Source organism: Xiphophorus maculatus, chromosome 16, assembly GCF_002775205.1.
Source record: "Xiphophorus maculatus strain JP 163 A chromosome 16, X_maculatus-5.0-male, whole genome shotgun sequence".
In the NCBI taxonomy this organism is placed as follows: Eukaryota; Metazoa; Chordata; class Actinopteri; order Cyprinodontiformes; family Poeciliidae; genus Xiphophorus; species Xiphophorus maculatus.
In genome coordinates, this window is record NC_036458.1 from 12,892,967 (window position 1) to 12,919,871 (window position 26,905).

The 26,905-nt window shown below is 34.0% G+C and overlaps 4 protein-coding genes across 6 annotated transcripts; all 4 read left to right on the forward strand.

The window, feature by feature from the left end:
* The first annotated feature begins 125 nt into the window (after positions 1–125).
* LOC111611732 (nuclear GTPase SLIP-GC-like) lies at positions 126–8,924 on the forward strand. 2 transcript variants are annotated; one of them, XM_023349677.1, is made up of 22 exons: positions 126–265; positions 352–433; positions 775–887; positions 1,141–1,185; positions 1,568–1,592; positions 1,694–1,774; positions 2,596–2,689; positions 3,359–3,575; positions 3,670–3,903; positions 4,573–4,779; positions 5,753–5,928; positions 6,082–6,175; positions 6,275–6,362; positions 6,464–6,585; positions 6,778–6,954; positions 7,060–7,214; positions 7,502–7,619; positions 7,837–7,945; positions 8,031–8,164; positions 8,545–8,626; positions 8,704–8,781; positions 8,867–8,924. In XM_023349677.1, exons 2-21 carry the CDS (start codon positions 367–369, stop codon positions 8,760–8,762), a joined length of 2,397 nt encoding a protein of 798 aa, XP_023205445.1. In that variant the 5' UTR covers positions 126–265; positions 352–366; the 3' UTR covers positions 8,763–8,781; positions 8,867–8,924. The 2 variants fall into 2 exon arrangements, with proteins under 2 accessions (XP_023205445.1, XP_023205446.1); XM_023349678.1 differs by lacking the exon at positions 126–265 and having other exon boundaries at positions 350–433; positions 813–887.
* Positions 8,872–11,267, forward strand: LOC111611733. Its single transcript, XM_023349680.1, has 4 exons — positions 8,872–8,961; positions 9,567–9,679; positions 9,873–9,917; positions 10,353–11,267. The coding sequence occupies exons 2-4, from the start codon at positions 9,575–9,577 to the stop codon at positions 11,163–11,165; spliced, it is 963 nt and encodes a 320-aa protein (XP_023205448.1). The 5' UTR covers positions 8,872–8,961; positions 9,567–9,574; the 3' UTR covers positions 11,166–11,267.
* Positions 11,268–13,824: 2,557 nt separating this feature from the next.
* Positions 13,825–22,559, forward strand: LOC111611736 (nuclear GTPase SLIP-GC-like). Of its 2 annotated transcripts, XM_023349687.1 has the most exons (22): positions 13,825–13,906; positions 13,993–14,074; positions 14,416–14,528; positions 14,779–14,823; positions 15,206–15,230; positions 15,332–15,412; positions 16,234–16,327; positions 16,997–17,213; positions 17,308–17,541; positions 18,211–18,417; positions 19,388–19,563; positions 19,717–19,810; positions 19,910–19,997; positions 20,099–20,220; positions 20,413–20,589; positions 20,695–20,849; positions 21,137–21,254; positions 21,472–21,580; positions 21,666–21,799; positions 22,180–22,261; positions 22,339–22,416; positions 22,502–22,559. In XM_023349687.1, exons 2-21 carry the CDS (start codon positions 14,008–14,010, stop codon positions 22,395–22,397), a joined length of 2,397 nt encoding a protein of 798 aa, XP_023205455.1. In that variant the 5' UTR covers positions 13,825–13,906; positions 13,993–14,007; the 3' UTR covers positions 22,398–22,416; positions 22,502–22,559. The 2 variants fall into 2 exon arrangements, with proteins under 2 accessions (XP_023205455.1, XP_023205456.1); XM_023349688.1 differs by lacking the exon at positions 13,825–13,906 and having other exon boundaries at positions 13,991–14,074; positions 14,454–14,528.
* Positions 22,507–24,902, forward strand: LOC111611737. Its single transcript, XM_023349690.1, has 4 exons — positions 22,507–22,596; positions 23,202–23,314; positions 23,508–23,552; positions 23,988–24,902. The coding sequence occupies exons 2-4, from the start codon at positions 23,210–23,212 to the stop codon at positions 24,798–24,800; spliced, it is 963 nt and encodes a 320-aa protein (XP_023205458.1). The 5' UTR covers positions 22,507–22,596; positions 23,202–23,209; the 3' UTR covers positions 24,801–24,902.
* Positions 24,903–26,905: the final 2,003 nt, after the last annotated feature.

The following is a 26,905-nucleotide window of genomic DNA, read 5'->3' on the forward strand; positions in this document are numbered from 1 at the left end:
ACACTTTTAATATTCTTGAACCAATTAAATTGGCTAAACTCAAGCAGTTTGTTTTACAGTGTGGGAGCCTTTGCTGTTTTATAGTTTGCCACTCCTTTCTTTTTAATCAACCCACACTTCCCTGTTCCTGGTTTTCTTCTTTTCTACCATTTGAACATAGAACTTTGAGCAATCAACTTTACTTTTGTGGAACAGCTTTGAGATAATTTTTCTCTTCTTCATCTGAAGACTGAAGTGTTGTTGCCATAATTTCATTCATTACAAGGTGGGTTTTTTAATCAGATTTAAAAATTGAATTGTCTATGTGAAACAATACTTAGATATATCATGATTTTATGATTTATCTTCTAGACTCTGTTCTTGGTCATGGATGACTTTGTTTGTGACACGCTAACCAAGAGCGGTCTGAGTAACTTGATTGAAGCATTTGAAGGTAATGTATTACACTGCATAACTGTTATGGACAAAAACAGTGGAGGAAATGTATATGTGGTTCTGTACCAGTGCATGTAAAATTGAATTAATTACATGTTGTTGTCATAGAACAATGTCACAAGAAAGTTAAAAAAGACATGGATTCACAAATGCCTGTTAAATATATTACAATAATAATGTTTTGAACACACAGATAAATGTGACCATGAATAAGGCGTTTAAGTGCTAGTAGAAAAAAAGCTTCTTACGCCCACATAGCGCCTCCCAGAGGACAAAGGGATAAACAGCTCTACAAATATTGGCATGACTGATATCTAATGCGATGTTGTTTGATTACAGATGAAGGGATTGATACAGAAAGTTTTTATCTGCTTCAGGATGCAGACATTGATAAGATGATTCCAAAAATGGGACCAAGGTTAAAATTCAAAAAGTTACTCAGTCAGTTAAAGGTATGTTCCTGTGCTGTTAAAACATGTTTTTGATATGAAAACTTTCACTGGTGTGGAGATATGCTTTTACATTATTATTATTATTATTATTATTATTATTATTATTATTATTATTATTATTATTATTATTATTATTATTATTATTATTATTATTATTATTATTATTATATTTTACATAAAATAGTCCATTGATAATAAAGGCTGAACAGATTTTTTTCCCTACTTTGGGTTTTAAAAAATGTTTTATCACTAGGCAGAACAAACGCCAAATGAGAGCACACATCATTTTCCACCACATGTAAGTCAAATATATTCTTATTTTAGTTTACAGTGGAGTATTTTATCCTAACATCTGTGATATGGCTGCTTAGTTTTAGTGTTCAATTAAAAAATATATATATCTTTTAATTGAAGGATATTACTACTTTAATTGAAAGATATTACATTTAATATTGTTAACTGAATTATATTATTGTAAATAATATAATTATTATTCATACATCATCCTGTATGTATTTAATCTCATACAGGATGACATCATAAGTATGTTGTTATTATGTTAATTTATTATTAGTATAATGAAAATGCAAGTGCAATAAAACAAATGTTATGAACTTTTAAGTTATGTTATAATGGAAAAACATTTTTAATTATAGTCAAACTTTTCTGTTCATCTTCAGGTTTTACCTTCTACAAATGACATGGGTGAGAAATACAAGATCTTAGTCAAACCCTTTCATGCACATTGACCTAAAAAAACCCAGCTAGGTATAAACCAATACGAGTGACTTTTCTTTTTAAACTAGGAAAGCGAAAATCTGACCAACAGTTGGACAGCAATGGACAACAAGCAGCAAAAAGGAAGTGTGAGACAAATTCGTCAGCAGGTATTTCTTTTTATGCACTCTGTACCACATAAAATAATATTATTGGGATATTTAAATTACAGCTCAACTTTTCCTCCAGATTTCTTTTTATTGCAGGGTTGTGGGAGGAGGGACTAAATTTTCATTTAAGTGTCACTGATGATGATTCTATTGCATCTGTATGTTCACATTGATTGACATACTGACTCAGTTTGCAAATCTCCAGATGCTTTGCATTTTATTTTATTTATTATTTAATGCCTTTATATGACAAGGTATTAAATGATCAATTAAAGTTGATTGTTTATTAGAAGAAAACTAAACTTTTTTTAATTAACATGACAGATTATATTTCTAATTCAATAAATCAATCAATCAAGTTCATTTGTATCTCACATTTCAACAACAAGACAGTTCAAAGTTATGTCTTAAAAATACAAATTCATAGAACACACAGTTAGTAATTAAAATGTTACGTTTTTTCAAATGCTGTTCTTACAAGTCAAAATGTTGATTAATGTTTCATTCATAATGTTTCAAAAGCAACTCTAAACAGGTGGGGTTTTAGTCTAAATTTAAAGGAACTCAGTGTTTTGGCTGTTTTATGATTTTCCTGAAGTTTGTTCCAGATGTATGGTGCTTAGAAGCTGAATTCTGCTTCTAATTGAAAAATTGCCTAAGCAAATTTTAGCAACACTAATTATTTGTGTAGAAAAATATTTTTCATCTTGTCTCACAATTAACATCATGTATGTTACATTGTTTTACCTGTAAATTAACAAATTCTAAAAAAAATCCTCTTTATTTACATTATAGTTTGTTATTTATTTATTTATTTCTAGAAACAGAAGCAAAGATATTAACTAACGTGAGAAACACGATGGGGGGCATCTGTGCCATGTTACAAGATGACAGTGATCTCAATAAGTTGTTGAAGTAAGTAGATTCTCTGTTGGAAATAAACCAAGAATAAAGTTTCAAGCTGGAAAAAACATTCCTGAAAATCTAGAGAGGCAATTTCACAGAGTACTTAAAGCTTTGCCTCTTAATTGATGTATTGTAATTGTTTATACTTTACCAAGTACCTTTTTTTATTGTGATAGAGATCAGGGCTCCATCCCTAATGATGATTATTGATATTATATTTAATTACAGACCAAATGCGTTTTGTTTCAGTTCTTTATTTCAGTTGCATTGTGACATTTAGTTGAACATTCTTTTTGGGTAGGGAGACTGGCCATCTTTCCTGTTCAGGGAGAATGTGGGGGAAAATGTCAGTTTGTTCCTGATTTCTATTGGTACCTTTACCTGATATGAGTGTTGGAATTGCCCAAAGTATAAAAGCCAGTTTCTTTGTCTCACTGTGAAATGGATGTCGGTTCAAATGTGACCAGCTGCTTCAAATAAATCCATCTCGACTGCATTGTGTTGCCTCACCTCCTTTCCTGAATGCAGAGCCTCTGCCGGTCAAAGACGACATTACATTTAAGCTTTTGTTAAACCTGCCTATATTTTTCCTTTAACTCAGATGGTTTAAATATTGAATATATATGTAGACATGCATTTTAAAGCTGAGTTGCTCAACAATGGCTAAATTTTCTACAGAACTAAAATCAAGAATTTGGAGACGGAAACGAAGGAGCTGGTTGGTGTCTTTGGTAAAACTGGAGCTGGAAAAACGTCTTTGATAAATGCTGTCCTTGAAGAGAGAAATCTTTTGCCCTCTGGAAGTGTCAGTGCCTGTACCTCAGTCATGATTAAAGTGGAGGGTAACAGGCACAATGAAAAATACGAGGCGGAGATTGAATTCATTTCACCCGAGGTAAGCTAAAAATATACTTATAAAAGTCTGATGAAAATGTAACTTCTGTAATTTTACACATCACTCGAAAAGCTTTTTTATTATTATTTTTTAGGACTGGGAAGATGAATTGGGATCACTGCATTGTATCATTAAAAAAGGAAATCAAGAAGTACAAGACAATGTTGATGATTCTGATGAAGAATACCATGATGCTGTTGATAAGCTGTCTGCTCTGTATGAAGAAGAGTGGAGGGAAAAATCCTGTGAACAACTCATGGAGTCAAAGTACTTCAAAGAAATTCCAGAATTTTTTCAATCAAGAAGCAAAAACTTGATCTTTGAATCAGTAAGATGCAAAGATTTTAACAGTAACTTTGTGCAGCAATTCAGCAATATATGTATATATACAGTACAGACCAAAAGTTTGGACACACCTTCTAATTCAATGGGTTTTCTTTATTTTCATGACTATTTATAAGGCAAGAAAATCCCACTTATTAACCTGACAGGGCACACCTATGAAGTGAAAACCATTTCAGGTGACTACCTCTTGAAGCTCATCAAGAAAATGCAGAGTGTGTGCAAAGCAGTAATCACAGCAAAAGGTTGCTACTTTGAAGAAACTAGAATATAAGGGGTATTTTCAGTTGCTTTACACTTTTTTGTTTAATGCATATTTCCACATGTGTTATTCATAGTTTTGATGCCTTCAGAGTGAATCTACAATGTCAATAGTCATGAAAATAAAGGAAACTCATTGAATTAAAAGGTGTGTCCAAACTTTTGGTCTGTACTGTATCATAATTGTATAATTTTGTAATTATACACTTATACATACGTACAATAATACATGCACATGTTTACATAGAGCTTACTGTAACCCTTTCAATTTCAGGTTAATAATACAAGACACAATAAAGCCCTACTGAGCAACACAGATGTAAAATTTCATTATTTTCAGCTGTCACAATAACACAGCTTTTATTACTAATATAACTATTATTATGTTTTGCAGGCTAAAGACCTATCTGCAGATATTGTCAAATATACAAAGGACTCTCCAAAGAACAAAAACTATAACAAAATAAAGCAGTGGTATTGGCCACTTGTGAAGTGTGTGACTGTCAGGGTACCAAATCATCCTTCTCTCCAACACGTCACACTTGTGGACCTTCCTGGAAATGGAGACCGCAATAAAAGCAGAGATACAATGTGGAAAGGGGTAATTTATTCAGTACTATATTGTACTTTATTTTTATATATACTGTATACATATATATATATATATGGGTATATATATATGTATACAGTATATATATATATATATATATATATATATATATATATATACTGTATACATATATATATATATATATATATATATATATATATATATATATATATATATATACATATATATATATATATGCTTGTATATAATATCACAGTCAGTGATGGTTTGTGGTGCCATGTCATCTGCTGGTGTTGGTCCACTGTGTTTTCTGAGGTCCAAGGTCAATGCAGCCATCTACCGGGAAGTTTTAGGGCACTTATGGAGATGCAGATTTAATCTTCAAACATGACTTAGCACCTACACACGGTGCCAGAGCACCAGTGCTTGGTTTAAGGACCATGGTATCTCTGGTATCCCTGTTCTTAATTGGCCAGCAAACTCATCTGACCTTAACTGCATAAAAAATCTATGGGGTATTGCGAAGAGGAAGATGTGATACACCAGACACAATTCAAAAGCCGATGGTCACTATCAGGGCAACCTGAGCTCTCATAACACCAGAGCAGTGCCACAGACTGATCAGCTAGATGTCCCTCCACATTGCTACAGTAATCTGGGCAAACGAAGCCCAAACTAAGTACTCAGTGCTGCATATGATCTTATTTTTTATGTTCATACTTTTCAGTTGGCCAATATTTCTTAAAAAAATCCTTTTTTGTATTGGTTTTAAATAATATTAAAATTTTCTGAGATACTGAATTTGGGGTTTTCATTAGTTGTCAGTTCTAATCATCAAAATTAAATGGAAAAAATCAAACATTTGAAATATATCAGTCTGAGAGTAACAAAAGAATATAATAAACAAGTTTCACTTTTTGAATGGCAATACTGATTTAAATCAACTTTTTCATAATATTCAAATTTTTTGACCAGCACCTAAATATAAAAAGCTTTTCTTCAGATTGTTGGAGACTGTTCTACCGTCTGGGTTGTCACTGAAGTCAATCGAGCAGCAGCAGAGCAAGAATCATGGGACATCCTGAAAAATGTTGCCAGTCAGATTGGAAACGGTGGGGAGTGTCGACACATTCACATTGTCTGCACCAAGTCTGATGATATTGACGATTCAGATGTAACGTGAGTTCACTGCTGTGTTGAAAGTGTATTATTAAATAAAACTCAAAGGGCAAAAGGCCATAGATTGTCTTCCACGTTGTTTACATGTTTTATTTTATTGTCAGAAGATTTATAGGTCTGTTAAGCTCCAGTAGATCATTTCTTCTCTTTTAGCACCAAAGCTGAAACTCAGGCCTTGATACTTAAGAGAAACGCAGAAACCAAAGAAAGGGTGACAAAAGAATTCAACAAACTGGACAAGATTAAAGTGAGTATTGTATACCGGTAAAATGTGTAGCACATTGTTTGTCTACAATTAAAAATAAAATGAATTTCTACGTTAACAAATGATATTGATATTTCCTAGAAACACTTCAGTGACGAGTGTTTTCAGGTGTTCACTGTGAGCTCCAGAGAATTTTTCCGAAAGAGAGATCTAAGTCCAGAGGACACTGGTATGTTGTGCCAATTTGTGTGAAACATTTATCACATAACAGCAGAACCACAAACTGTGTGAAATTTATTATATAACTATAGACATGATTTGTTTTCACAGAAATACCCAATCTTCAAGAATTTTTGCAAAATCTCAATGACTGTCACTCAGAGACATTAAACTATGTGTCTGGAGCTCATGGCATCCTCTCTTTGATTCATGGGGCCAGCAGAAGAAAAGAGGTAAGAATAACAAGTTAAATGTTTTTTAGTGTATTTAGCTGTTTTACTTGCTTTAAGAAAATTGTAATACAGCACAAATAAACATAATTTAATTAAATATAATATTCATGTCATGAATATATTTTTCAGGGGTACTAAATTAAAATAAATTTGGAGAGTCTGAAAATGTCCTAAACAACATTGTTTTTCCAGGATGACAGAATTAAGGAAGTGTTTGAAGCTCTTGAGAAAAATCTAACCCTTCAAATTGAGTCAATCACAAATGAAATGATGAAGATTTACAACGTTTTTGAAGAACACCTTCAAGAGGGAGTTGAGAGATCCAAAAACTCATACGAAAACATCTTGAGGTCTACCCTCTATCCCCATGTATGTATGCTGATAAGGAAGTACATCTTTGTAATGTAGCATATTTTTGTCACATATGTTATTAAATTTGATTAATTTCTCTCTCTCTTTTTTTCATTCCTCCAGAAAAGGGATGGTCGGGGATTTCATAAGCAACTGAAAAAAGCAGTAGAAAATAGAGGAGTCCACCGACCTAAGAAAGGAAGAGAAATGAACATCAACATAAACTTGACTTCCCATCTGGCTGACAGCATTGACGAGGAATTCAGAACCACTTTTCCGTAAGACCTTTATGAGAACATAGAGTCCTCTCCAAATATCTAACTGCAACATCGATCACAAATAAATTCACTGAAGTTCCTGTTTCCAATTACACCACACATTATATGTTGTGTTATAAAACACACATTATGCCACATTATATGGTGTGTTTTATGACACACCATAATCATTCATGGTAGCAATGAGTGAATGAGTTTCACATTTTGATATTATTGACAATATTATTTTATTTTATTATTTTATTTTTTTATTATTTTATTTTATTATCATATTATTTATGTTGCAGAAATGACGGAAAATGTGGCCCATTCAAAGGAGTGATCTATAGTTTTTCACTTGTCACTGAAGAACTAAAAGAGAAGTACAAAGATGTGGAACTGCAACTGGTATCTCTCAAGTCAGAGGTAATAAATGAGAAACATACGTTGTTAGAAACACATAAAATAATGAAAGGCTTTTATGCTGGCTAAAATTGAGATTTAAAAAAAATATGTCAAAAATAAACAAGTAAACACATACACGTGTTATTACTGACAATAGCAGAATACTTTAACATTGTAGGAAAACTGTGTTACTTAAATTATTTTTAGAATTACTATCCGTTTTAAATTTTTCTTTTAGGAAGAACGTCTGAAGACAAGTCTGAACAAAAGTATTCGTAAGCGCAAAAAAACAGTCTACAGGAGTCTAATAAAAACCATTGAGGAAACACTGCAAGACTGCTATAAAAGTAAAAAAAATGATCAAGTTATTACAATAATTTACATTTATGCTTAAGTATTATTTATTAGCACATAAAACATCATGTTTTCCAGAAGCAGCAGCCTTTACAGGAACTGGTACACTGCAGAACATGCGGGAAACTATAGAGAATCACGTACATGGATCAAAGAACACCATGTTTGAAAATGCTAAAAGGGTCATGATGAACCACCTGCACAACTTGATGGTTTGTTACTTTTAATATGTTAACAGTGAAATATAAATTACATTCCCTCTCAGGACTCTCCACTCTGTTATCATACCCATATACAGATCCATGCAAAGCTGTGAAAAACTACATGCCTTTTTTTGCTTGTTTCTGTTTCCTCTCTCTTTCTAAAGTGTCTTAAGGAATTATCCTATGCATGTGCAATCTGTAGATCAGTGGAGAGATTCTTGACATGTGAGAGAGCATATGGCTAAAATGTGATCCCTTATTAAAAATACGTTTCCACTGTGGTGTGAATAAAAACACGTTTCAGGCATTTTGACAATAATCATAAGTAATTTAATTTTGAAATTAACTTTTGACTGAACCAAGTAATAAAAGGTATAACTCTAAATCAGATGGACGTCCTGAAAACACTAGAGGATACCATGAGGGAATCGATTGAGGTGTCCCTGAAGACTGATGACACCTCATTTCCAGGTAAAATGTCAGCTCTTAAAAAAAATTTATTTAAAAAGACATTTCAGAGAAAAACCTGATTAAAACTGTTTTCTTAGATGTTTCAGCACAGCTCAAGATGGTCCAAAAACTATGTGATGAGCTGAAAAGCTGCTAAAACACAGAACATATTTGAGGTAAAGAACATAATCTATAAATTGCACTCTTACTGAATGAAGCAACAAAAACTTTCAGCTCTAATTGTGGCTTTTAATTCAACAGCTGTTCTCATTGGAGGGATTCACCATCATAACATGCTGCATTTGCATCCCTTCAGGATGAAAAACCGTAGGATTGTGGAAAAAAATATATATTATGTAATTTTCTTTGCCACTTCTTTCCTAATTTTTTTCTCTTGGAGGGGTGTTTGCAACAATTTTCATTTTGTTTATTAGAGCCTGAATATGGAAAACTTAGAGAGTGAAGATAAAATCAGGTCAAAGTGTCTTTACTTAAATCTGTAGGAAGAAAGAATGTACTGTTGCTGGATTAAAAAATCAACATGGATAATGTATTTGTGCAGTTGTTCATATGTGTGTGAAACTTCTTTAGTTATATACCATACTTATTATCATGGAACAGTGGTCCAAGTTCTTTAACTTTGTTATGGTCACAGCTATGCTATGTGATTGATTTCCTACCTCAACATTAGGCACAAGTTGAATATGCATGATTTTATAATTACGTTTTTATAGAAACTTATTCACTTTTATCACATGGCCATGATTAGATCCAGTTACCTGCATAATAAAATTAGCAGTTTTTTAACAAGTGTTTACTATACACCCATTTTAGATGTTAACAAACCTCAGTCACTGCAGCAGAAGTACCTTGCAATGATTTTTGTACCATGTTCACAAAGCTTAATTCTGCAGCAGCTTTAAATTATATCAACATGACTAAACACAACTTTTGATTACAGATGAAGAAATGGACACGGAAAGTCTTTATTGTCTTGAAGACCGAGATATTGATACACTGATTCCAAAAGTGGACCAAAGGATTCAATTCAAAAAGGAATTTCAGTTGTTAAAGGTAATGCCCTGGTTTATGCCATTTTGTTGCTCATTTTCGGCCTAGTGAAATTTTTTTGTTGATACTTGCTTTTGTAACTCAATGCTTTTTGCTGCTTCTTTAAAATAAATCTAAATGTCTCACATTCATACATTTTATTTAACTTTTGTTTTATTTAATATGTACTTTGGGTTTCTAATGTACTTGTCAACAGGAAGAACAAAGCAGAAATCCAGGGATGCAGCAATGTCCTGCACATGTATGTACAAACACTTTTACACTAGATAAATATGAAATAATATTTCATTGCTTGGATCAGTTCTTTTTATGAACTAATATGTGGAGTGCAGAATGTAGAAGCAATTAATTTCACCAAGGAATAAGGACTACGGCATTAATGAATTAGACTTTCCTTTCCTATCAATTTAATTCCATTCAAGTCAATTAGATTTTTTAATTTTAATCCTCCCAGAGGTACGAATAATTCTGGTCTTACCAGTGGGTAACTTTTAAACTTTTAACTAAAATGAGCAAATGCAAATCATTTCACATCATTTTCACACCAACTTGATTAAAAAAGGTATATATAAACTTGTAAAATGTTAAATTCTATTATTAACTTTATGTTTTTTTAAACATTGCCTAGAATAAGGAGTATAGATAGATAGATAATACTTTATCATATGTATTTCAGTGTTGCATTAACTCTGGATCTGAAGAGTGTCCAACCCGAGATGATACCAGTTCAATTAGGTCATCATCACCTGGTCGACTGAGAGAATGTCTCCTCACTGACAACAATGTGACATCAAACCCAACCAGGTCCAGCATAAAGTCTCTCAGCACCATCACCGTCTCTGTTAGCTTGTTAAACATCCGCTCACTCACCAACAAAGAGTCTTTCGTTTCCAAGCTTCTAAGGGAAAAGCAGTTTGACTTCTTATGCCTGACGGAGACCTGGCAGAAGAAAAATGACCTTACACATTTAAAAAGGGCTGCGCCGGATGGGTATTCTCACATCAGCCAACCACGCTCTGAAGGACGAGGAGGCGGTGTCGCAGTGCTCTTCAGAGACAAGTGGCTTGTATCTTCTGTCAGTGTCCCCACTTACAACTCTTTTGAATCTACAGTACTACAAATCCACTTATCAGTACCCACCATCTTAGCCACCATCTATCGCCCTCCTGAGTCCAACAAGGATTTCTTAAATGATTTCTCCTCTCTTTTAACATTTTTGTGGTCCTTATCCCCAAATATTATCGTAGTGGGTGATTTCAACATTCACATGGACAAATTCAGCAACACTCTGACGCGGGACTTTTATTATTTGTTGGACAGTTTTGGAATGCAGCAATATGTTGACTTTTCTACACACAGCCACGGTCACATTCTGGATCTTGTCTGCTGCTCTGCTTTAACGCTTTCAAACTGTACGGCATTAAAAATGTCCATTTGTGACCATAAACTGATTTCATTTACTGTCACTTTGCCACTATACAGACTATAGTTTCATCTTTTTCCAAACATCAGTAGTTCAATCTGGAGAGACTCAGACGGAAAAAACAGCGATTAAACAGGTTTATTGACATGCATGAATTTAAAGTTCTTTGGCGCTCGGGCCCCGGCTGAGGACATTGAGCTGTGAATTGCGATCAGCTCGGATGAGCATTCCCGATGTAGGTTAGGAATGTCATCCCCCGGGACCCGACACTGGTGGTGGGGGTCGGTGAAGGATGGGAGCCTGAAGAGTGGAGGTGGAGAAGGGGTGGAGGAGGGTTGAGCGCAGCTGGAAAGCGGAAGATGCCATGGATGGAGGTCCTTATCAACTGGGCCTTGGTCGGTGAGTGGACGTGACGTGGCTTGGTCCTGCGTTGATAGGTCGGCGGTGATGAGCGGGACGCGCCGACTGGATGATGCAGGTGGGGCTAAAGAGTCTTCCAGTTTGAATTTGCGCCTAGGCTTCATTTCTATTCGATCTGGTACATTTGACAAAATCACAGATCCATTTATGGACAAGTTACACAGATGATGTGGTCTGACTCTACAACAATGCATGGGAAAGACATTCTGCAGAGCAAAACATCCCTTCTTTGGCTGGATGTTAGTTTTTCTAAATTGTTTTGGTGGATTTCTCTAGACAGAATCAAAATGTTCTTTACTATTATTTCCACTTCCAAGCAGCAGTTTTACATTTCTTCTGACAAGCTGTAAATATGCTTGGACATGCATTAGTTGGTTCCATACAAGTCTCTGCTGCTTTATAACTGACATAACTGGTGTCATGTCAGTAAAATGAACATTTAATAAATGAGGAATTCCTTGTAAAACTAAAAATCTTAATTGAATTGTTTGGGTCATTACACACAAATGTTTTGTGTTATCGAAATATGTCAATATTATACATTTCTTCATAATTCTTTCCCAAAGGTCTTGCAAGAAAGTTGGCACTTCCCCACCTTGTATTTTATTACTGTGATTTCTTATCGCTGTAAATACTTGGATTATAAAATCTAGTTGAGGCTTAAACCAAATTTCTTGAATACAAATAAGATGTGGTTTGTCTGTCAAATCTGAAATGTTTTTTATTATTATTCTTGACCATTACTATTAAGACTTCTGGCAATTCACTTTAATATAATAACAAAGAAAAAAGACCACTGCACAACTGAGTTTGAGAAGATTGACTTTTTTAGTATGTCCTTTCTTAATGTCAAGATACAGTATATTTGAGCTGCTTCCACAATTATATGAATTTTTTTTTTCAGTTTTCCTTTCTTTTTGGGCAGTGCTATTTATTACCTCTACCATGAATAAAACAAATTCCTCTTTCATCATGAGTACAGTGTCATCTTTGCTCTTGTCACATCCCTGACAAACAGAACTCCATACTTCTACAGCTGTTACCTAGAGAGCCCTGTCATGCCTGGCCATCGATCCAACAGACACCGAGGGCCTTCCTCCAGTTCTCTGCCTTGAGACCCTCTCGAAATATTAATTTATTCTTATTTTTTAGGAATGAACTATCAACGAGACTAGTTTGTACTAATTGCTTTGAGAAATTCACTTGCCAGTTTTAAATTCCGGTTGTGACTCATCTTGACAAGTCCCAACAGGAAACAGATATAAGTTATGGGAATGATTCTGATAGCATGCCAACAGAGCGTGATCAAGAACACCTTTTATAATGCCAAATAATAAGCAGATGAAGAAATGAAAGAGATTAAAACAAACAGTTTAAGGAAATGAGGGAGGAATGAGGGAGCAAAAGGGATAGTAGGACTTGCCAAACTATTAAAATCTTAAACAGAAGTAAAACACAGATATTAGAAAACTTGACGATATTGCAAAGAACTCAAATAAAAATTTAATAGAAAAACCTTAAAATATAAGAAATAGTTATAAACTTCATCTAGAACCCAAACTGAATAAATGTGTGTCGAATTTGCTTTTAAAAATACTGTTAACCCCGAAAAAATGATCAATTACCAGGATTCAAAAGGCAACCCACAACTCCACATATGCACACAGTAGGTAGCAGAAGTATTGTTTCCAATAACTGCTTCACTCACTTCACACACCGAGAGTGCAACAGTTTAAACAGACCAGGTGCAAATACTATTTCATTTTTGTCAGCAGTTAGGTGTCTATACAGAAATGAGACTGTTGAAGGGAAACGAGCTGCCCTCGCAGGATGAATTGTGGCTTGGCGCTTCCTCTCAACAGAGCAAAAGGTGCAGCTCTGAGCAGAAGCTCTGAGCAGCAGAGCAACTTCAAGAAACACACATGATAAATGAAAGAATAAAACTGATTAATAAAAGAAATAACAGTATGAATAATTATTTCATTTGACAATACCCGAATTCTAATCTCCCTATAAATGTATGGACATATTATAAAATAAGAACTTGTCATAAAATATTTTTGGTTTAATTTTTGTTTTTTTTTGCACCAGAGTCAGAATTAAAATGTTTGTCCAGCTTTCATACACTTTTAATATTCTTGAACCAATTAAATTGGCTAAACTCAAGCAGTTTGTTTTACAGTGTGGGAGCCTTTGCTGTTTTATAGTTTGCCACTCCTTTCTTTTTAATCAACCCACACTTCCCTGTTCCTGGTTTTCTTCTTTTCTACCATTTGAACATAGAACTTTGAGCAATCAACTTTACTTTGTGGAACAGCTTTGAGATAATTTTTCTCTTCTTCATCTGAAGACTGAAGTGTTGTTGCCATAATTTCATTCATTACAAGGTGGGTTTTTTAATCAGATTTAAAAATTGAATTGTCTATGTGAAACAATACTTAGATATATCATGATTTTATGATTTATCTTCTAGACTCTGTTCTTGGTCATGGATGACTTTGTTTGTGACACGCTAACCAAGAGCGGTCTGAGTAACTTGATTGAAGCATTTGAAGGTAATGTATTACACTGCATAACTGTTATGGACAAAAACAGTGGAGGAAATGTATATGTGGTTCTGTACCAGTGCATGTAAAATTGAATTAATTACATGTTGTTGTCATAGAACAATGTCACAAGAAAGTTAAAAAAGACATGGATTCACAAATGCCTGTTAAATATATTACAATAATAATGTTTTGAACACACAGATAAATGTGACCATGAATAAGGCGTTTAAGTGCTAGTAGAAAAAAAGCTTCTTACGCCCACATAGCGCCTCCCAGAGGACAAAGGGATAAACAGCTCTACAAATATTGGCATGACTGATATCTAATGCGATGTTGTTTGATTACAGATGAAGGGATTGATACAGAAAGTTTTTATCTGCTTCAGGATGCAGACATTGATAAGATGATTCCAAAAATGGGACCAAGGTTAAAATTCAAAAAGTTACTCAGTCAGTTAAAGGTATGTTCCTGTGCTGTTAAAACATGTTTTTGATATGAAAACTTTCACTGGTGTGGAGATATGCTTTTACATTATTATTATTATTATTATTATTATTATTATTATTATTATTATTATTATTATTATTATTATTATTATTATTATTATTATTATTATTATTATTATATTTTACATAAAATAGTCCATTGATAATAAAGGCTGAACAGATTTTTTTCCCTACTTTGGGTTTTAAAAAATGTTTTATCACTAGGCAGAACAAACGCCAAATGAGAGCACACATCATTTTCCACCACATGTAAGTCAAATATATTCTTATTTTAGTTTACAGTGAAGTATTTTATCCTAACATCTGTGATATGGCTGCTTAGTTTTAGTGTTCAATTAAAAAATATATATATCTTTTAATTGAAGGATATTACTACTTTAATTGAAAGATATTACATTTAATATTGTTAACTGAATTATATTATTGTAAATAATATAATTATTATTCATACATCATCCTGTATGTATTTAATCTCATACAGGATGACATCATAAGTATGTTGTTATTATGTTAATTTATTATTAGTATAATGAAAATGCAAGTGCAATAAAACAAATGTTATGAACTTTTAAGTTATGTTATAATGGAAAAACATTTTTAATTATAGTCAAACGTTTCTGTTCATCTTCAGGTTTTACCTTCTACAAATGACATGGGTGAGAAATACAAGATCTTAGTCAAACCCTTTCATGCACATTGACCTAAAAAAACCCAGTTAGGTATAAACCAATACGAGTGACTTTTCTTTTTAAACTAGGAAAGCGAAAATCTGACCAACAGTTGGACAGCAATGGACAACAAGCAGCAAAAAGGAAGTGTGAGACAAATTCGTCAGCAGGTATTTCTTTTTATGCACTCTGTACCACATAAAATAATATTATTGGGATATTTAAATTACAGCTCAACTTTTCCTCCAGATTTCTTTTTATTGCAGGGTTGTGGGAGGAGGGACTAAATTTTCATTTAAGTGTCACTGATGATGATTCTATTGCATCTGTATGTTCACATTGATTGACATACTGACTCAGTTTGCAAATCTCCAGATGCTTTGCATTTTATTTTATTTATTATTTAATGCCTTTATATGACAAGGTATTAAATGATCAATTAAAGTTGATTGTTTATTAGAAGAAAACTAAACTTTTTTTAATTAACATGACAGATTATATTTCTAATTCAATAAATCAATCAATCAAGTTCATTTGTATCTCACATTTCAACAACAAGACAGTTCAAAGTTATGTCTTAAAAATACAAATTCATAGAACACACAGTTAGTAATTAAAATGTTACGTTTTTTCAAATGCTGTTCTTACAAGTCAAAATGTTGATTAATGTTTCATTCATAATGTTTCAAAAGCAACTCTAAACAGGTGGGGTTTTAGTCTAAATTTAAAGGAACTCAGTGTTTTGGCTGTTTTATGATTTTCCTGAAGTTTGTTCCAGATGTATGGTGCTTAGAAGCTGAATTCTGCTTCTAATTGAAAAATTGCCTAAGCAAATTTTAGCAACACTAATTATTTGTGTAGAAAAATATTTTTCATCTTGTCTCACAATTAACATCATGTATGTTACATTGTTTTACCTGTAAATTAACAAATTCTAAAAAAAATCCTCTTTATTTACATTATAGTTTGTTATTTATTTATTTATTTCTAGAAACAGAAGCAAAGATATTAACTAACGTGAGAAACACGATGGGGGGCATCTGTGCCATGTTACAAGATGACAGTGATCTCAATACGTTGTTGAAGTAAGTAGATTCTCTGTTGGAAATAAACCAAGAATAAAGTTTCAAGCTGGAAAAAACATTCCTGAAAATCTAGAGAGGCAATTTCACAGAGTACTTAAAGCTTTGCCTCTTAATTGATGTATTGTAATTGTTTATACTTTACCAAGTACCTTTTTTTATTGTGATAGAGATCAGGGCTCCATCCCTAATGATGATTATTGATATTATATTTATTTACAGACCAAATGCGTTTTGTTTCAGTTCTTTATTTCAGTTGCATTGTGACATTTAGTTGAACATTCTTTTTGGGTAGGGAGACTGGCCATCTTTCCTGTTCAGGGAGAATGTGGGGGAAAATGTCAGTTTGTTCCTGATTTCTATTGGTACCTTTACCTGATATGAGTGTTGGAATTGCCCAAAGTATAAAAGCCAGTTTCTTTGTCTCACTGTGAAATGGATGTCGGTTCAAATGTGACCAGCTGCTTCAAATAAATCCATCTCGACTGCATTGTGTTGCCTCACCTCCTTTCCTGAATGCAGAGCCTCTGCCGGTCAAAGACGACATTACATTTAAGCTTTTGTTAAACCTGCCTATATTTTTCCTTTAACTCAGATGGTTTAAATATTGAATATATATGTAGACATGCATTTTAAAGCTGAGTTGCTCAACAATGGCTAAATTTTCTACAGAACTAAAATCAAGAATTTGGAGACGGAAACGAAGGAGCTGGTTGGTGTCTTTGGTAAAACTGGAGCTGGAAAAACGTCTTTGATAAATGCTGTCCTTGAAGAGAGAAATCTTTTGCCCTCTGGAAGTGTCAGTGCCTGTACCTCAGTCATGATTAAAGTGGAGGGTAACAGGCACAATGAAAAATACGAGGCGGAGATTGAATTCATTTCACCCGAGGTAAGCTAAAAATATACTTATAAAAGTCTGATGAAAATGTAACTTCTGTAATTTTACACATCACTCGAAAAGCTTTTTTATTATTATTTTTTAGGACTGGGAAGATGAATTGGGATCACTGCATTGTATCATTAAAAAAGGAAATCAAGAAGTACAAGACAATGTTGATGATTCTGATGAAGAATACCATGATGCTGTTGATAAGCTGTCTGCTCTGTATGAAGAAGAGTGGAGGGAAAAATCCTGTGAACAACTCATGGAGTCAAAGTACTTCAAAGAAATTCCAGAATTTTTTCAATCAAGAAGCAAAAACTTGATCTTTGAATCAGTAAGATGCAAAGATTTTAACAGTAACTTTGTGCAGCAATTCAGCAATATATGTATATATACAGTACAGACCAAAAGTTTGGACACACCTTCTAATTCAATGGGTTTTCTTTATTTTCATGACTATTTATAAGGCAAGAAAATCCCACTTATTAACCTGACAGGGCACACCTATGAAGTGAAAACCATTTCAGGTGACTACCTCTTGAAGCTCATCGAGAAAATGCAGAGTGTGTGCAAAGCAGTAATCACAGCAAAAGGTTGCTACTTTGAAGAAACTAGAATATAAGGGGTATTTTCAGTTGCTTTACACTTTTTTGTTTAATGCATATTTCCACATGTGTTATTCATAGTTTTGATGCCTTCAGAGTGAATCTACAATGTCAATAGTCATGAAAATAAAGGAAACTCATTGAATTAAAAGGTGTGTCCAAACTTTTGGTCTGTACTGTATCATAATTGTATAATTTTGTAATTATACACTTATACATACGTACAATAATACATGCACATGTTTACATAGAGCTTACTGTAACCCTTTCAATTTCAGGTTAATAATACAAGACACAATAAAGCCCTACTGAGCAACACAGATGTAAAATTTCATTATTTTCAGCTGTCACAATAACACAGCTTTTATTACTAATATAACTATTATTATGTTTTGCAGGCTAAAGACCTATCTGCAGATATTGTCAAATATACAAAGGACTCTCCAAAGAACAAAAACTATAACAAAATAAAGCAGTGGTATTGGCCACTTGTGAAGTGTGTGACTGTCAGGGTACCAAATCATCCTTCTCTCCAACACGTCACACTTGTGGACCTTCCTGGAAATGGAGACCGCAATAAAAGCAGAGATACAATGTGGAAAGGGGTAATTTATTCAGTACTATATTGTACTTTATTTTTATATATACTGTATACATATATATATATATGGGTATATATATATGTATACAGTATATATATATATATATATATATATATATATATATATATATATATATATATATATATATATATATATATATATATATATATATATATATATATATATATATATATATATATATATATGCTTGTATATAATATCACAGTCAGTGATGGTTTGTGGTGCCATGTCATCTGCTGGTGTTGGTCCACTGTGTTTTCTGAGGTCCAAGGTCAATGCAGCCATCTACCGGGAAGTTTTAGGGCACTTATGGAGATGCAGATTTAATCTTCAAACATGACTTAGCACCTACACACGGTGCCAGAGCACCAGTGCTTGGTTTAAGGACCATGGTATCTCTGGTATCCCTGTTCTTAATTGGCCAGCAAACTCATCTGACCTTAACTGCATAAAAAATCTATGGGGTATTGCGAAGAGGAAGATGTGATACACCAGACACAATTCAAAAGCCGATGGTCACTATCAGGGCAACCTGAGCTCTCATAACACCAGAGCAGTGCCACAGACTGATCAGCTAGATGTCCCTCCACATTGCTACAGTAATCTGGGCAAACGAAGCCCAAACTAAGTACTCAGTGCTGCATATGATCTTATTTTTTATGTTCATACTTTTCAGTTGGCCAATATTTCTTAAAAAAATCCTTTTTTGTATTGGTTTTAAATAATATTAAAATTTTCTGAGATACTGAATTTGGGGTTTTCATTAGTTGTCAGTTCTAATCATCAAAATTAAATGGAAAAAATCAAACATTTGAAATATATCAGTCTGAGAGTAACAAAAGAATATAATAAACAAGTTTCACTTTTTGAATGGCAATACTGATTTAAATCAACTTTTTCATAATATTCAAATTTTTTGACCAGCACCTAAATATAAAATGCTTTTCTTCAGATTGTTGGAGACTGTTCTACCGTCTGGGTTGTCACTGAAGTCAATCGAGCAGCAGCAGAGCAAGAATCATGGGACATCCTGAAAAATGTTGCCAGTCAGATTGGAAACGGTGGGGAGTGTCGACACATTCACATTGTCTGCACCAAGTCTGATGATATTGACGATTCAGATGTAACGTGAGTTCACTGCTGTGTTGAAAGTGTATTATTAAATAAAACTCAAAGGGCAAAAGGCCATAGATTGTCTTCCACGTTGTTTACATGTTTTATTTTATTGTCAGAAGATTTATAGGTCTGTTAAGCTCCAGTAGATCATTTCTTCTCTTTTAGCACCAAAGCTGAAACTCAGGCCTTGATACTTAAGAGAAACGCAGAAACCAAAGAAAGGGTGACAAAAGAATTCAACAAACTGGACAAGATTAAAGTGAGTATTGTATACCGGTAAAATGTGTAGCACATTGTTTGTCTACAATTAAAAATAAAATGAATTTCTACGTTAACAAATGATATTGATATTTCCTAGAAACACTTCAGTGACGAGTGTTTTCAGGTGTTCACTGTGAGCTCCAGAGAATTTTTCCGAAAGAGAGATCTAAGTCCAGAGGACACTGGTATGTTGTGCCAATTTGTGTGAAACATTTATCACATAACAGCAGAACCACAAACTGTGTGAAATTTATTATATAACTATAGACATGATTTGTTTTCACAGAAATACCCAATCTTCAAGAATTTTTGCAAAATCTCAATGACTGTCACTCAGAGACATTAAACTATGTGTCTGGAGCTCATGGCATCCTCTCTTTGATTCATGGGGCCAGCAGAAGAAAAGAGGTAAGAATAACAAGTTAAATGTTTTTTAGTGTATTTAGCTGTTTTACTTGCTTTAAGAAAATTGTAATACAGCACAAATAAACATAATTTAATTAAATATAATATTCATGTCATGAATATATTTTTCAGGGGTACTAAATTAAAATAAATTTGGAGAGTCTGAAAATGTCCTAAACAACATTGTTTTTCCAGGATGACAGAATTAAGGAAGTGTTTGAAGCTCTTGAGAAAAATCTAACCCTTCAAATTGAGTCAATCACAAATGAAATGATGAAGATTTACAACGTTTTTGAAGAACACCTTCAAGAGGGAGTTGAGAGATCCAAAAACTCATACGAAAACATCTTGAGGTCTACCCTCTATCCCCATGTATGTATGCTGATAAGGAAGTACATCTTTGTAATGTAGCATATTTTTGTCACATATGTTATTAAATTTGATTAATTTCTCTCTCTCTTTTTTTCATTCCTCCAGAAAAGGGATGGTCGGGGATTTCATAAGCAACTGAAAAAAGCAGTAGAAAATAGAGGAGTCCACCGACCTAAGAAAGGAAGAGAAATGAACATCAACATAAACTTGACTTCCCATCTGGCTGACAGCATTGACGAGGAATTCAGAACCACTTTTCCGTAAGACCTTTATGAGAACATAGAGTCCTCTCCAAATATCTAACTGCAACATCGATCACAAATAAATTCACTGAAGTTCCTGTTTCCAATTACACCACACATTATATGTTGTGTTATAAAACACACATTATGCCACATTATATGGTGTGTTTTATGACACACCATAATCATTCATGGTAGCAATGAGTGAATGAGTTTCACATTTTGATATTATTGACAATATTATTTTATTTTATTATTTTATTTTTTTATTATTTTATTTTATTATCATATTATTTATGTTGCAGAAATGACGGAAAATGTGGCCCATTCAAAGGAGTGATCTATAGTTTTTCACTTGTCACTGAAGAACTAAAAGAGAAGTACAAAGATGTGGAACTGCAACTGGTATCTCTCAAGTCAGAGGTAATAAATGAGAAACATACGTTGTTAGAAACACATAAAATAATGAAAGGCTTTTATGCTGGCTAAAATTGAGATTTAAAAAAAATATGTCAAAAATAAACAAGTAAACACATACACGTGTTATTACTGACAATAGCAGAATACTTTAACATTGTAGGAAAACTGTGTTACTTAAATTATTTTTAGAATTACTATCCGTTTTAAATTTTTCTTTTAGGAAGAACGTCTGAAGACAAGTCTGAACAAAAGTATTCGTAAGCGCAAAAAAACAGTCTACAGGAGTCTAATAAAAACCATTGAGGAAACACTGCAAGACTGCTATAAAAGTAAAAAAAATGATCAAGTTATTACAATAATTTACATTTATGCTTAAGTATTATTTATTAGCACATAAAACATCATGTTTTCCAGAAGCAGCAGCCTTTACAGGAACTGGTACACTGCAGAACATGCGGGAAACTATAGAGAATCACGTACATGGATCAAAGAACACCATGTTTGAAAATGCTAAAAGGGTCATGATGAACCACCTGCACAACTTGATGGTTTGTTACTTTTAATATGTTAACAGTGAAATATAAATTACATTCCCTCTCAGGACTCTCCACTCTGTTATCATACCCATATACAGATCCATGCAAAGCTGTGAAAAACTACATGCCTTTTTTTGCTTGTTTCTGTTTCCTCTCTCTTTCTAAAGTGTCTTAAGGAATTATCCTATGCATGTGCAATCTGTAGATCAGTGGAGAGATTCTTGACATGTGAGAGAGCATATGGCTAAAATGTGATCCCTTATTAAAAATACGTTTCCACTGTGGTGTGAATAAAAACACGTTTCAGGCATTTTGACAATAATCATAAGTAATTTAATTTTGAAATTAACTTTTGACTGAACCAAGTAATAAAAGGTATAACTCTAAATCAGATGGACGTCCTGAAAACACTAGAGGATACCATGAGGGAATCGATTGAGGTGTCCCTGAAGACTGATGACACCTCATTTCCAGGTAAAATGTCAGCTCTTAAAAAAAATTTATTTAAAAAGACATTTCAGAGAAAAACCTGATTAAAACTGTTTTCTTAGATGTTTCAGCACAGCTCAAGATGGTCCAAAAACTATGTGATGAGCTGAAAAGCTGCTAAAACACAGAACATATTTGAGGTAAAGAACATAATCTATAAATTGCACTCTTACTGAATGAAGCAACAAAAACTTTCAGCTCTAATTGTGGCTTTTAATTCAACAGCTGTTCTCATTGGAGGGATTCACCATCATAACATGCTGCATTTGCATCCCTTCAGGATGAAAAACCGTAGGATTGTGGAAAAAAATATATATTATGTAATTTTCTTTGCCACTTCTTTCCTAATTTTTTTCTCTTGGAGGGGTGTTTGCAACAATTTTCATTTTGTTTATTAGAGCCTGAATATGGAAAACTTAGAGAGTGAAGATAAAATCAGGTCAAAGTGTCTTTACTTAAATCTGTAGGAAGAAAGAATGTACTGTTGCTGGATTAAAAAATCAACATGGATAATGTATTTGTGCAGTTGTTCATATGTGTGTGAAACTTCTTTAGTTATATACCATACTTATTATCATGGAACAGTGGTCCAAGTTCTTTAACTTTGTTATGGTCACAGCTATGCTATGTGATTGATTTCCTACCTCAACATTAGGCACAAGTTGAATATGCATGATTTTATAATTACGTTTTTATAGAAACTTATTCACTTTTATCACATGGCCATGATTAGATCCAGTTACCTGCATAATAAAATTAGCAGTTTTTTAACAAGTGTTTACTATACACCCATTTTAGATGTTAACAAACCTCAGTCACTGCAGCAGAAGTACCTTGCAATGATTTTTGTACCATGTTCACAAAGCTTAATTCTGCAGCAGCTTTAAATTATATCAACATGACTAAACACAACTTTTGATTACAGATGAAGAAATGGACACGGAAAGTCTTTATTGTCTTGAAGACCGAGATATTGATACACTGATTCCAAAAGTGGACCAAAGGATTCAATTCAAAAAGGAATTTCAGTTGTTAAAGGTAATGCCCTGGTTTATGCCATTTTGTTGCTCATTTTCGGCCTAGTGAAATTTTTTTGTTGATACTTGCTTTTGTAACTCAATGCTTTTTGCTGCTTCTTTAAAATAAATCTAAATGTCTCACATTCATACATTTTATTTAACTTTTGTTTTATTTAATATGTACTTTGGGTTTCTAATGTACTTGTCAACAGGAAGAACAAAGCAGAAATCCAGGGATGCAGCAATGTCCTGCACATGTATGTACAAACACTTTTACACTAGATAAATATGAAATAATATTTCATTGCTTGGATCAGTTCTTTTTATGAACTAATATGTGGAGTGCAGAATGTAGAAGCAATTAATTTCACCAAGGAATAAGGACTACGGCATTAATGAATTAGACTTTCCTTTCCTATCAATTTAATTCCATTCAAGTCAATTAGATTTTTTAATTTTAATCCTCCCAGAGGTACGAATAATTCTGGTCTTACCAGTGGGTAACTTTTAAACTTTTAACTAAAATGAGCAAATGCAAATCATTTCACATCATTTTCACACCAACTTGATTAAAAAAGGTATATATAAACTTGTAAAATGTTAAATTCTATTATTAACTTTATGTTTTTTTAAACATTGCCTAGAATAAGGAGTATAGATAGATAGATAATACTTTATCATATGTATTTCAGTGTTGCATTAACTCTGGATCTGAAGAGTGTCCAACCCGAGATGATACCAGTTCAATTAGGTCATCATCACCTGGTCGACTGAGAGAATGTCTCCTCACTGACAACAATGTGACATCAAACCCAACCAGGTCCAGCATAAAGTCTCTCAGCACCATCACCGTCTCTGTTAGCTTGTTAAACATCCGCTCACTCACCAACAAAGAGTCTTTCGTTTCCAAGCTTCTAAGGGAAAAGCAGTTTGACTTCTTATGCCTGACGGAGACCTGGCAGAAGAAAAATGACCTTACACATTTAAAAAGGGCTGCGCCGGATGGGTATTCTCACATCAGCCAACCACGCTCTGAAGGACGAGGAGGCGGTGTCGCAGTGCTCTTCAGAGACAAGTGGCTTGTATCTTCTGTCAGTGTCCCCACTTACAACTCTTTTGAATCTACAGTACTACAAATCCACTTATCAGTACCCACCATCTTAGCCACCATCTATCGCCCTCCTGAGTCCAACAAGGATTTCTTAAATGATTTCTCCTCTCTTTTAACATTTTTGTGGTCCTTATCCCCAAATATTATCGTAGTGGGTGATTTCAACATTCACATGGACAAATTCAGCAACACTCTGACGCGGGACTTTTATTATTTGTTGGACAGTTTTGGAATGCAGCAATATGTTGACTTTTCTACACACAGCCACGGTCACATTCTGGATCTTGTCTGCTGCTCTGCTTTAACGCTTTCAAACTGTACGGCATTAAAAATGTCCATTTGTGACCATAAACTGATTTCATTTACTGTCACTTTGCCACTATACAGACTATAGTTTCATCTTTTTCCAAACATCAGTAGTTCAATCTGGAGAGACTCAGACGGAAAAAACAGCGATTAAACAGGTTTATTGACATGCATGAATTTAAAGTTCTTTGGCGCTCGGGCCCCGGCTGAGGACATTGAGCTGTGAATTGCGATCAGCTCGGATGAGCATTCCCGATGTAGGTTAGGAATGTCATCCCCCGGGACCCGACACTGGTGGTGGGGGTCGGTGAAGGATGGGAGCCTGAAGAGTGGAGGTGGAGAAGGGGTGGAGGAGGGTTGAGCGCAGCTGGAAAGCGGAAGATGCCATGGATGGAGGTCCTTATCAACTGGGCCTTGGTCGGTGAGTGGACGTGACGTGGCTTGGTCCTGCGTTGATAGGTCGGCGGTGATGAGCGGGACGCGCCGACTGGATGATGCAGGTGGGGCTAAAGAGTCTTCCAGTTTGAATTTGCGCCTAGGCTTCATTTCTATTCGATCTGGTACATTTGACAAAATCACAGATCCATTTATGGACAAGTTACACAGATGATGTGGTCTGACTCTACAACAATGCATGGGAAAGACATTCTGCAGAGCAAAACATCCCTTCTTTGGCTGGATGTTAGTTTTTCTAAATTGTTTTGGTGGATTTCTCTAGACAGAATCAAAATGTTCTTTACTATTATTTCCACTTCCAAGCAGCAGTTTTACATTTCTTCTGACAAGCTGTAAATATGCTTGGACATGCATTAGTTGGTTCCATACAAGTCTCTGCTGCTTTATAACTGACATAACTGGTGTCATGTCAGTAAAATGAACATTTAATAAATGAGGAATTCCTTGTAAAACTAAAAATCTTAATTGAATTGTTTGGGTCATTACACACAAATGTTTTGTGTTATCGAAATATGTCAATATTATACATTTCTTCATAATTCTTTCCCAAAGGTCTTGCAAGAAAGTTGGCACTTCCCCACCTTGTATTTTATTACTGTGATTTCTTATCGCTGTAAATACTTGGATTATAAAATCTAGTTGAGGCTTAAACCAAATTTCTTGAATACAAATAAGATGTGGTTTGTCTGTCAAATCTGAAATGTTTTTTATTATTATTCTTGACCATTACTATTAAGACTTCTGGCAATTCACTTTAATATAATAACAAAGAAAAAAGACCACTGCACAACTGAGTTTGAGAAGATTGACTTTTTTAGTATGTCCTTTCTTAATGTCAAGATACAGTATATTTGAGCTGCTTCCACAATTATATGAATTTTTTTTTTCAGTTTTCCTTTCTTTTTGGGCAGTGCTATTTATTACCTCTACCATGAATAAAACAAATTCCTCTTTCATCATGAGTACAGTGTCATCTTTGCTCTTGTCACATCCCTGACAAACAGAACTCCATACTTCTACAGCTGTTACCTAGAGAGCCCTGTCATGCCTGGCCATCGATCCAACAGACACCGAGGGCCTTCCTCCAGTTCTCTGCCTTGAGACCCTCTCGAAATATTAATTTATTCTTATTTTTTAGGAATGAACTATCAACGAGACTAGTTTGTACTAATTGCTTTGAGAAATTCACTTGCCAGTTTTAAATTCCGGTTGTGACTCATCTTGACAAGTCCCAACAGGAAACAGATATAAGTTATGGGAATGATTCTGATAGCATGCCAACAGAGCGTGATCAAGAACACCTTTTATAATGCCAAATAATAAGCAGATGAAGAAATGAAAGAGATTAAAACAAACAGTTTAAGGAAATGAGGGAGGAATGAGGGAGCAAAAGGGATAGTAGGACTTGCCAAACTATTAAAATCTTAAACAGAAGTAAAACACAGATATTAGAAAACTTGACGATATTGCAAAGAACTCAAATAAAAATTTAATAGAAAAACCTTAAAATATAAGAAATAGTTATAAACTTCATCTAGAACCCAAACTGAATAAATGTGTGTCGAATTTGCTTTTAAAAATACTGTTAACCCCGAAAAAATGATCAATTACCAGGATTCAAAAGGCAACCCACAACTCCACATATGCACACAGTAGGTAGCAGAAGTATTGTTTCCAATAACTGCTTCACTCACTTCACACACCGAGAGTGCAACAGTTTAAACAGACCAGGTGCAA

Coding starts and splice junctions, on each gene's coding strand:
- LOC111611732 (XM_023349677.1), top strand. CDS start 367: ATGGATGACTTTGTTTGTGACACGCTAACCAAGAGCGGTCTGAGTAAC. Junction 3,576..3,669: donor TTGAATTCATTTCACCCGAG/GTAAGCTAAAAA, acceptor ATTATTTTTTAG/GACTGGGAAGATGAATTGGG. Junction 6,176..6,274: donor ACAAACTGGACAAGATTAAA/GTGAGTATTGTA, acceptor GATATTTCCTAG/AAACACTTCAGTGACGAGTG.
- LOC111611733 (XM_023349680.1), top strand. CDS start 9,575: ATGGACACGGAAAGTCTTTATTGTCTTGAAGACCGAGATATTGATACA. Junction 9,680..9,872: donor AGGAATTTCAGTTGTTAAAG/GTAATGCCCTGG, acceptor ACTTGTCAACAG/GAAGAACAAAGCAGAAATCC. Junction 9,918..10,352: donor TGCAGCAATGTCCTGCACAT/GTATGTACAAAC, acceptor TATGTATTTCAG/TGTTGCATTAACTCTGGATC.
- LOC111611736 (XM_023349687.1), top strand. CDS start 14,008: ATGGATGACTTTGTTTGTGACACGCTAACCAAGAGCGGTCTGAGTAAC. Junction 17,542..18,210: donor AAAACTTGATCTTTGAATCA/GTAAGATGCAAA, acceptor TATGTTTTGCAG/GCTAAAGACCTATCTGCAGA. Junction 19,564..19,716: donor ATTGACGATTCAGATGTAAC/GTGAGTTCACTG, acceptor CTTCTCTTTTAG/CACCAAAGCTGAAACTCAGG.
- LOC111611737 (XM_023349690.1), top strand. CDS start 23,210: ATGGACACGGAAAGTCTTTATTGTCTTGAAGACCGAGATATTGATACA. Junction 23,315..23,507: donor AGGAATTTCAGTTGTTAAAG/GTAATGCCCTGG, acceptor ACTTGTCAACAG/GAAGAACAAAGCAGAAATCC. Junction 23,553..23,987: donor TGCAGCAATGTCCTGCACAT/GTATGTACAAAC, acceptor TATGTATTTCAG/TGTTGCATTAACTCTGGATC.